Genomic DNA, 11,017 nt, shown 5'->3' with positions numbered 1-11,017 from the left:
TCTTTGTTACACTGCTATAACGTTTCAAAAGCAGTCTCACATCATCTACAACCATAATCCACCCATTTAAACGGATAAAGACGGGTGATATATACTGTGTTTTGAAGAATGTTTTGTAAGAGAGGCCTCACTAGTTCATAAAGAGTTGTTAAAGGAATGGTTTGACGTTTTATTGGCTTTCCTGCGGAGAGTTATATGAGAACATTGATACCACCCTCATGTCTGTACAGTAAATATGAAGCTACCACCAGCAGCCGCTTAGCTTAGCTCATCACAAAGATTGGAAACGGGAGAAAACTGCTAGCCTTGCTCTGTCCAAAGAAAAAAAATAATCTCACTAATTAACATAACATAACATAACAATAACAACATCTTTTTTGTTTAATCTGTAAAAAAGTGTAAAAAGCATGTATTTATAGTTTTACAGGGAGTTGTTTTGGACAGAGCGGGCTAGCTTCATATTTAGCGCACAGATGTGAGAGATATCGATTTTTTTTGTCTAACTCTGCAAGAAAGCAAATTCGTCAAAATGTCAAACTATTCCTTTGATTTTCTTTTATCAAACGATGACTCGCAAACAGCAGAAATTAAACAGCAAAGTGCTCAGTCATACTGTCATGATAACATACTTCAGAGAGAGGGTAATACTGAACTCTGATCAAATTACACTTCAGATAAGGAGTCTGGATTCTATGAGATCATCAAAATGTGTTTTTTTTCTTTTTGGCTTCATTATGATGAATGATTGATCCTGCGCTGTGTTTCTGTCTTTGATTGCTTCGCTTCATCCACCAACCGCAACAGTCACATTCACTGAATCCAAACCGGTCAACACTGGAGCATGAGGAGGTGCAGGGTGGGCAGCTAGGTTACACATTCACATAGTTTCAAAAGAATGATCTTTCACAGCCGAGGAAGTGGAGAGGGGACACTGTAAAATGTTTGAGGGTGTGAGGAACAACAGGTCTTTTAGTGGGATTGCCGACGTTCGAACCAGTCGTCTTATCGCTGTCTGTCTGTTTGCGGGTCCAGCACTTACTGGATGGATTACCACTGAAATTGGTAGAAATGTTTCTGGTCTCAAGAGGATGATTTGGTCACTGTGGTTATATCCCCTGACTTTTCCTCTAGTACAGCAACGTGATCGAATGTACCACTTATTCAACACTTTAGGTAAAGAATGATTTCAGTTCATCACAACAGTCTCATTTCAGCTGTTCTGTGCATCATTTCTATCAGTAACTATTCTCTTGGGGCTAGAAACATGAGCGGTGAGATGATCATACAGGTTTTACACAAATAGCAAGGTTAAGCAAACTTACTTGAAGGAGAAAACAGAGAAGAACTTCAAGCTCTTGATCCAACTTCTCTGCTTAAGAAAGTCGCTTGCACACATCTTTCCTGGTCAAGATTATTACGACATTTCACATGTGCTCACTTTCAGTTCTACCTCCAAATCAGATTTAGATAATCTGATTTTTTTTCTTCTTTTTAACTCAACATTTTGAGAAGTAGGCCTTTTCAAATTCTTGCCAAGGCTTAGATGAGGAGACTGATAAACACCTCATGCCTGTACTGTAAACATGAAGCTGGAGCCAGCAGCTGATTAGCTGACAAAGACTGGGAACAGGGGGAAACTGCTAACCTGGCTCTGTCCACAAGTAACAGCACTGCCTGGTAGCTAAACCTCACTAGCTTAACATGTTATCCTACTTGTTAAGTCCCTGTTAAAAAAAAGGGTTTGTGCTCATGTTTCTTGTCCCGTCTGACTTTGTTGTAGCTGTGGTGGCCAAAAATTAAAAAAAAAAACAAAAAAAAAAACAAGCTGCAATAGGACCAGAGTTACCCTCTATGCCTTAATATCATATGCTAACATTAGCATTAAGCTGGATGCACAATTGAGCCAGAGCACATCTGAAGCTAACAAACAGGAGCTGAAACTGAGAGGACAACTGAAGCTGAATGTCAGGATTAGACAGAAGAAAGATGAGACAGGTGTGACAGGCTAAACTCTGTGTTTGCAGCTGAGATGTTCATTGTTACACATGGCTTTTCCTCTCACACCACCATCAGGCCAAACTTTACATGTTCTTTCTTCAGGATCTAAGAATAACAAAGTAGTTTCTCCATTTCTCATCCATTCATGGATTTTGACTTTTCGTAGTCTTCTCTTGTAGCAGTTTTTGGCCTTTTGACACCATTTAACGGTTCACAGGGTCAGAGTTCAGGTGTCAAACTAATGCAGTGGTACTTGTTCCTAAAAAGTCAGTCTGCCGCTCAGACAGCTGTGGGAGTGTTTTGGAGATTCTCCAGGAGTCAAGAGGAGGGCAGCTTGTTCACTTTATATTTTTTTTTCTTTCAGACATTTACTCTTTCTCCTCGTCAGTCCATCCCTCCCTCTTTGTCTCGAGAAGGCTGTTAAAGTCGCTGGGGGCTGGGGCACCAAGGAGTGTCTGGGTACAACAGACAATGGACAGACCTGAACCTGAGAGAGAGAGGGAAATGAGTGTCACAATGCCTGGAAGCCGCCAACTGGGGATTTCAAAATAAAACAGTGAATACAATTAGACACACACACACACACACACACACACACACACACACACACACACACACACACACACACACACACACACACACACACACAATGAACAAAGCCAGGAAACTTGTCATAGTAGTAAAACATACAAATCCGAAGCGCTTACATAAAGAGGAATTGTAGTACACGACTAAAGACTAACACTTTTCCTGAAACAGACTGAGCAGCTGTAGCAATGTGTTAAATATATATATATATATATATACACACAATATACTGTATGTACTGAGTGTTTCTTTTCCATGAACCCATCCACAAGTAGGTCAGCAAACTTATTTCATTATCTGCAGCCCTCCCTCCCACCCTGTAGGCACACTGCCATCAGTGTCTGTTTACGTTATACAATAATGACAATTAGCCCAATTCAGTACACAATGATACAATTACTGACCAGAGGATGAAGAAGAGAAGGGGGACAAAGAAAGAAAAATCCCCTTAATGTCAGGAAGAGCTACGATAAGATCACTTTGTGTTTTATCCCTTGTGTTGTTTTGTTGGCCTGTAATGTCGGCGTGAATGCTGTTCCTCTCAGTGAAGTTTTATAGCCTCTGTACTGTAAATATTCACAGTGAAGGCGACCTTTTGTGTTACACTGAGCTTCACAGACTGCTTCTTTCGGAAAGACCCCAGGCCTGCGGGTCTGCATTCACAGGCTACATCAAACTTTCACCTTTTATTTTTCATTAGCATGTAACATTTGATCCAAAGAGTCAAAATAAAAGTGGCACACAAGAGAGGAGAATAAAGATAAAGTCCCCAAATGGGGTTTTAGCTTTCCTAATTAAACGGAAACACAATCTAGTCTCTAACAAAAATCACCAATAGAGAATAAGAATATCATAATCAATCCAAAGCTGTCAAACAAACTGTTAAAAAAAACTGCTGAGTCTCGAAGAGGAACTGATTTTACACATCAAGTCTGTACACAGGTCTTACCACTAAATATGTAAAATGTTCTATTAAGCCTTTTGAGGCTCCAGAGGGGGCTTCACTGGGTCTGATAAATTGCCTCAAGTAATGGCAGTCAGTGGTGGTCAAATTGCATTGTGGGTAATGTTTTGGAAGGAATAAGAATGGTTGGAGTAAAAAAGAAAGATGACATCTCTGGTGCTGCCGTATCGAGTTTGATGACTTTTTAAACTTCGCATCTTTAGATCAAGATAAAAATTGGTTCTGTACTATTTTAATATAATAATTATAGTCCATTAACCACAGAGGAAAATAAACAAGGACTCCAGATACTCCTCAGAGTCAGTGATGTATTTTGTGTGTGTGTGTGTGTGTGTGTGTGTGTGTGTGTGTGTGTGTGTGTGTGTGTGTGTGTGTGTGTGTGTGCGTCCGTCACAGTAGCTTTGGTTAAGCCCATTTCCCTTCTGCGGATATTCAACATTCTTTGTATTATGTTCCTTACTACATAATAAAGCAACAAAATGGCCTGACTCTACACATCGTCATGCAGTGTCAACACACTCTTATTTTACCTTGTAGGATCTTCATTCACTGAGAATGGGCCATTCACGTTGACAGTGTTTCTGCTGTTTTCCACAGTGCCGTAGCTGAGAGTCACCTGACAGGAAAAAATAAACAAGTGCAATGTTGCTTAGAAGATTTTTAATATCTGTAGTGGCAGAGAGATAATTGCTGTGGTGTTATGTCTGTATATCAATGTGTGTGTGTGTGTGTGTGTGTGTGTGTACCTGGTTGTGTATGTCAGACACCAGCCCCAGGTTCTCCAGGTGGGAGTGGAACAAAGCCGAGCGGATGAGGCTCACACCGAGCAGCGCCTCCACGATGTAACCGACGGTGCAGTCGTCGGGGAGGCGAATGTGCTCAGCTGTCACCATGAAAGTGCCATCGCTGGCCAGAGGGAGGAGCAGAGAGCGTGAGGGAGGTGAGATTTGATTATATACTGTAGAAAGAAGTAAAACATAATTCATCTAAATGAGAGTTTACCTCGCCCAGGGTTTCATCTTGAGAGCGAGGCCGCGGCTCAGACAGAAGCCTGCTCCTCCTGTGGCGAACCAGAAACGCACCTGCTTCTGCAAAACAAAGGCGCACGTACACCCACGTAAATAAAAGTGTATGTTGTGCATCAGCCTTGGCACCAGTGCTCTCAGTCAGTTTAGAGTCAATATAGATCTGTGGGTATCTGAGGTCAGGAGGAAACCACAGCTGATGTTTCTTTGATCACTTCTTAGGTTTCAAGACATGTAGCATGTTTCAGTTATGGAACAAGGGCAGAGGCTGAGAACCCCGATCGGCAGATTTAGATCTTAAGCAGTCTGGGTAGTTGCGAGGATAATCATATGGAGTTACCATTTCAGCGGTGCCGAGCTTCTCCGTAGCCTCTATCGGTCGTTCGAGGCTGGGCCGGCCGAGGTAAACGTCCTGGGCGTGACTGTACTGAGACAAGAGCTTCAGGAGGGAGTCGACGTTCACGTAGTTATCGTCATCGACGTGACAGAACCACCTGCGACACACGATGCGTAGCGTTAGTAAAATGCTCTCTGAGTATGTTGAAGGCAGTGTACGTGGGTTACTGTTTGTGTGGACTGTGTCTTACTTCTTGCCAGAGTTAATAAAAGCGTCGTACTCCAGAGCCATTTTACAGGAGAGGGCCTGACGATTGTGGGCCGCTGAACAGTTGGTGTTGATCAGGTGAGCTCCTGGTGATCAATAACAGACAGAAATGACCAGTCATGACACAGTAATTGTATGAAAAGAAAGAGAAAATGATTTGTTCAGAAGCAAGGAAGCTGTTTGGATTCCTTTATAACACGACTGCATGAAAACAAATAATCAGGAAACAATAAATTTCATAGTTGCACATTTTTCCGCACTGACTCGTACAATGTGTCTGATAGTGAAAAGAATACCTCATTGAAAGTAAAACAATTCCATGAGTAAGATGAGGAAAGGCTTGTTGATTAAACTGAAGTGACTTCCTGCACTTCATGGAAACATAATATTGCACAGTCAGCAGCCTGGTTCCTGCTTTCCTGCCTCTCGCACTGCAGATAACACTGCTGCTACTCAGCGAAACTGCTCGGCGTGTGTGTGTGTGTGTGTGTGTGTGTGTGTGTGTGTGTGTGTGTGTGTGTGTGTGTGTGTGTGTGTGTGTGTGTGTGTGTGTGTGTGTGCGCACTCACCCATCCTTTTCCTCAGGTCCTTGTCCTCTCCATCAGTGAACACGTACGTCTGTGGAAAAAAAGAAACAAAACCTTCATGTTATTCCAGGCACTTTTCACTGACCAGCAGGGAAACAAAAACACCATCACACAGACGCTCCTGCTGCTCCACCATCATTGTTCATGGGTGTTTGTTTATAATCTCAGGTGAGGCTCCACCTGCTTCCTCGGTGATACACGGCACATGGCGGCAACAAGCACTGCTGATCCTGGATGAAGGCCAGAACAAAAGGTAAGCCCCCAGTCTATCAGCAACAGAGCAGCTGGTCATAACCCTGTAGGTGTGTGTGTGTGTGTGTGTGTGTTTGTGTGATAAGTGACGGGGTTGAGGGTCACTGCGCGCTCAGGAAGCTGCGTAGACCCCATAACTTTCCACAGGAAGTAAACACACACCCTGGGTGCACATACGGAGCAGTCTGTAAATAGTCTGTTGTTTCGGCTCTGAACTCCAGGACAATAGATTTGAAACGAGACAATGACAGACAGGTTAAAGTGCTGACTTTCAGCTTTAACGTGAGGCTGTTTACATCTATACTGAGTGAGCAGTGTAGGGCTTGTAGTCTTTTTTTTTCTTACACACAGTCCCCCAATTTTAGCTTAATGCAGCAGGACAATGATCCTCACCTGACGGCGTATCCAAAGAGATTCTGTGGCCGAACAGTGACACAAAGTACGGCTAGGGCATGATGGGAATTTCATTAGTTTTGCTCGTACTTAGTCATAAACCAAATTTGGGACAAGCTGTGACCTGATGATTGCGCTGGATGAAAATTTAATCACCAAAGTTGTTACAATTCTTCCTGAGGGGGGCATGAAGGTTTGCAATAGATTTCATGTAAAGCGGCCCGAAAACTGTAAAGAGATGTCAGTGTAGACCACGTCACCATCATGGCTGAAAACACCCTGGACTTCTTGCTTGACACTGGGCTAAATTTGGCTGAAAAGTGAAGGGTTTTTTAGACATCTAGTTTATGTGGATTTGTTGTTTCCACAGAATTTCTATCACTATATTTAAATATTTAGTTCAGTCCTGCTTCTCAATGAAATATAGTTGTTTAAGTGCTGTTAAAACAATGGCTTCATTTGAGTCCACGCCTTTCACTTTCAGTCGCAGACGCAGCAACGTTCGACTTTTTCGACGATATGCTGCTGCGGTCCAGGTCTGGCAGAGCATCATCAGGGACGGTCCGCTGATGTTTGTGTCTTGTAGCCTTCAGACATTAACTGAGTGTAAAAGACTCAACAGCAAGTAATAAAAATAATGACTTAATTCTAAGTTTGTGTTAACTTGTCTTTTCACTTTCTGTCCCCCTAAAACATCCATACATCCTGCACTGTTCATCTGATGTGGTCGTAAGCGCACTGAAGTTACAGCAAAAAGTCAGCACTTTGAAGTCAAAGTCTTTGTTTCATTTCAAATCCAAATGTTGTGGTGCAGAAAGATCAGAGCAAAAAAAAAAAAAAAGCTCTGATACTCTCTGACTTCACTGCATGCACTGCTCCAGTCAAAAGACAAGGCTCAGAGGGTTTCCACTTTGCAACTCACTTGCCATGCAGCACAAATTCAATAATAAATCTTTGGTCCAAGTACTGTGTGATCACATCGCTGCCTGTGGTAGAGAGAGAGAGAGAGAGAGAGAGACTGGAAAACACAGGGGGAGAGTCCAGCCAGCTGTGAGTTTTTGTCAGTCGTCTTTTTTTTCCCACTCTGAGCCTCTTAAGCCTCTTGAGAGCAGTCAGCTTCTGCAGCGCATGAATGTTTGAGTGTGTGTGTCTGTGACACCAGTGTATGCTAAGCTGGGAGCTGGGAGGGCAGTGGGGGGAAGGACAGGGAGGGAAAATGTGGTTTTGAGAGGTGGTGGGGTGGGGGGGTGGGTCGCCAGTTTGAACTTTACAACACAGAAACAGCAGCAACAACAACCACCACCGAGCAGAAGAAAGTGATGTGGGGTGTGTGTGTGTGTGTGTGTGTGTGTGTGTGTGTGTGTGTGTGTGTGTGTGTGTGTGTGTGTGTGAGAGAGCGCGCGCGCATGTTTACTCTTGTGATCAGACACATTTTTAACTTCCCATGAGAAATCTGGTGAGTTCCCAGGGCATCTGTGTGTGTGTGAAGGTAACACTGTGAGAATGTGTGTGTGTTGCTGTATTTCCATTACTCAGCAGTCTTACAGTATAGAGGTGTGTCTGGGAAACAGGTAGAATTACACACACCTGACCGTGAGAGCAGATGCAGGAATGCGTCACACACACACACACACACACACACACACACACCAGCTGATTTCCCCTACATTTAAGCTGTATTTACATGGCAACAGTCTGGGTGCAGCATGAGATGAGACTTGAATGAGTCCTTCCTCAAACACTGAGGTTTAAATGGAAATCAGAACGACCGCCGAGCGATCCACAGTCACGTCTGCATTCGATTAGGAGCTTTGAAGACGCTGGGTGCAGTTTACCACAGTCCCATGTGTTTTATAGCAACAAATTCATCTTTGACTCACCCACCACTGTGATTCAGACCAAAAAGCTGTCTCTCCATCTGCTTTGATCTCAAATATTTATCTGTGAGGCTGTACGACCGAAACTCTCCCTGCACCAACATCTCCCTTTTCATCTCCAGTAGTCATGTTAAATCTCAGGACTCCACCTGGAAACGATGGTTTCCAACATGATCAGCGGTGGAAGAAGAATTCAGGTTTAGAGTTGCAATGATTACTCAGTTAATTGAAAATGAACCAGCAACAATTTAGATAATCTAGTAGGGAATTTTTCAAGCAAAAAATTCACTGTTTCCAGCTTCAGAAACATGAACATTTTCTGTTTTCTCACTCTTCTCTGATGGCACACTGAGTATCTTTGGGGTTTGGGCTGTTGGCTGGATGAAAAAGGATATTTGAAGACATCACCTCAGGCTCTAAAACTGAAATATGAGCAAAAATGATCATCTGCAAAGTAGCTACCATCGTCAAATAAATCTGGTGGGGGGGATAAAAGATTTCATGTAGTGGAGAAGAAGCAGAAAGTTTAAGGAAGTGGAAATTCAATTCAATTTCAAACAAATTTGTCACTTTCACCTCTGAAACAGACCACAAATCACTTTGAAATTCAACTTCTATGAGTTCAAAGCCCTGGCATGTCAGTTCATATGATGTTTGAAGCTGTTTTATGATGCAGAGCACGGCACGTCTCTGCACGGCGATGCCAGTCTGAACTACAACTGAAAAATTGTTTTTGTCTTGGAGTAAATCTGCATGCATCTCACTGAGTCAACTTGATGAAATCCAGGGTTCATTCATCCATCTACAGCCCTACAGTATAGTCTTTCCTCTTCATGTCCCCTGCTTGTGTTATGTCAACATGTTAGCAGCAGCGTGGTCGGCCTGTTAACCCTCAGATCTCCCATCTCATACATTACAAAGGCCTCTATCTCTGTTTTACAATGCACTGGCTGGCTGGATCAAAGAGCCACTGGACCCAGTCACATTACAGGGGGTTTACAACTTACTTGCAATTGCAGTAGGAGATGAAGGAAACATTTAGGATGCCACCTCCCTTACATAGGAACTCTTAACACAGGATAATACTTTGCATGAGGCTGGATAATGTGACTTTGAGCTCTGATCCTAAATGATCAGCACAGGTCTGGCGTGAAATACTGAGTAGCAGACAAGCTTTCCTTCATGTGACCCTTCACCACCTGATAAATCACATTAACACTCGATCTCAGTGAACCATCTGGTAGCCTGTTTTTTTTATCCCATTGTGTCATCAGGAGTTGCACAAAATAACATATTATAAAGGCTCATGATTGTTCACTGTCTGAATGGTTTAGACCCCAGAATGAAGCGTGCCGTAGTGTATGTCTCTTCAGGTTTCTAACAGCTGCAAAAGTCATGTTCAAATCATCTTTTTGTTTATTTATCATTAAGTTCAGACTCAATTAACAACTTTAGGCCTGTTTAATCTCTCACGTTGTCTTGTAAGAAATTTTGCTTATTCTTCCAGTGACAGTCACCAAGTATCCCACAACACGCCTTGGCTCACCTGTTGCATGTTTCTGGAGATCCAGGTGTCCAGCAGCAGCTCCAGTCTCTGCCGGTGATACCTCCCCGTTGTCTTCACCGCTATGAACACGTCAGAGGGGGTGAGATGCTCCACAGGTCCCGGGGGAGCGCTGCTCCGCAGGGGGCCGCTTATCGCTCTCCTCTCCCGGGTCAGTCTCCTGAAGTACGCCGAGAAAACTTTTCCGCTCGCCGCTGCGGCTGGAAGCTCCTCCGGGTCTCCGCTGCCCGGGTGTCCGACAGTGACGACGAGCATCCCGGTCACGAGCAGACAGGTGACCGCGGCGGCAGCGGCGCGGGGTCCCGCCGCTGAGGTGAAGGTGCTTTTTGATTCCCCGGTGGGTTTCCACATTGTGACTGTGAGGACGGTTTTACAGCTTCGTTCATTGACAAGAAAACTGTTCCCTCCAGTTCACAACATTTCCCCTCTGCAGACACAAGTCATAACTGTGTTACAGCCACTTCTCGTGGGTGACCTCCCACTCTTTGACTCGCTGCCTTATTTTACACTGAAGTTATAAACTCCACCGGTGGGCGGGACGGGCCGGCGTTGATCCAATAGCCGGTTTTAGCGCTTAGTGTGGGCGGGGTTAATCAGCAAAGAGGCGGCCATGTGGATCTCCACATGGCAGTTTGAGACACTGACTTTTTTTTTTTGGGGGGGGGCTTCACTTTCTCTTTCAACTTAAAGAAACTAGTTGCGGTGGTGGATCATCCTGCTACTTTAGGTGCTGTGGTCCTGTATTAACATGCAGTGCATCAGGTGATCTCTCTAAAGTGATCTCTAAATGATGCACCTGCAATTTTGTTGCCATAGACGATGACAATAAAGCTCTGTTGAATATCATGGACGGATGACGCATGACCTGCATTCTTCCAAAAGATATTCCCTCATAAATCATCCAGTGGTCCCTTGAGCCCTGTATGGAAACATCTATATTAGTAATGTTTGTGACTAATTTATTCAGTCTTTTCCTTTAATTCATCATCTGTGTGTGTGTGTGTGTGTGCGTGTGTGTGTTTAGAAATATTTTAAAAGCTACACTGAATTGGACAAAATCTAACAGCAAATCTCGGGTTCTTAACGGGGGTATGTGCATAATATTAGCCTTTACCTCACAGCAACCTTCCTAACGCTACTAGAATTAAAATATAGGTATTGTAAT

General features: G+C 43.6%; 1 protein-coding gene across 1 annotated transcript; it reads right to left on the bottom strand.

The window, feature by feature from the left end:
• Positions 1-353: 353 nt before the first annotated feature.
• Positions 354-10,323, bottom strand: LOC111216706 (beta-1,3-N-acetylglucosaminyltransferase lunatic fringe-like). The gene is made up of 8 exons (XM_022738326.1): positions 9,835-10,323; positions 5,749-5,797; positions 5,163-5,265; positions 4,916-5,069; positions 4,553-4,638; positions 4,297-4,456; positions 4,081-4,166; positions 354-2,485 (listed from the first exon to the last, which is right to left on the bottom strand). The coding sequence occupies exons 1-8, from the start codon at positions 10,201-10,203 to the stop codon at positions 2,419-2,421; spliced, it is 1,074 nt and encodes a 357-aa protein (XP_022594047.1). The 5' UTR covers positions 10,204-10,323; the 3' UTR covers positions 354-2,418.
• Positions 10,324-11,017: the final 694 nt, after the last annotated feature.

Source organism: Seriola dumerili, unplaced genomic scaffold (genome assembly GCF_002260705.1).
Source record: "Seriola dumerili isolate Sdu_G_001 unplaced genomic scaffold, Sdu_1.0 BDQW01000035.1, whole genome shotgun sequence".
NCBI lineage: Eukaryota > Metazoa > Chordata > Actinopteri > Carangiformes > Carangidae > Seriola > Seriola dumerili.
Note: the sequence above shows the minus strand (reverse complement) of the source record. Positions and strands in the feature narration are given on the sequence as shown.

Excerpts from the sequence above, each read along its gene's own strand:
- LOC111216706 (XM_022738326.1), bottom strand. The coding sequence starts at position 10,203 with ATGTGGAAACCCACCGGGGAATCAAAAAGCACCTTCACCTCAGCGGCG. Across the intron at positions 5,266-5,748 it reads GGACCTGAGGAAAAGGATGG|GAGCTCACCTGATCAACACC; the intron begins GTGAGTGCGCAC and ends ATTGATCACCAG. Across the intron at positions 4,167-4,296 it reads TGTCTGACATACACAACCAG|GTGACTCTCAGCTACGGCAC; the intron begins GTACACACACAC and ends TTTTCCTGTCAG.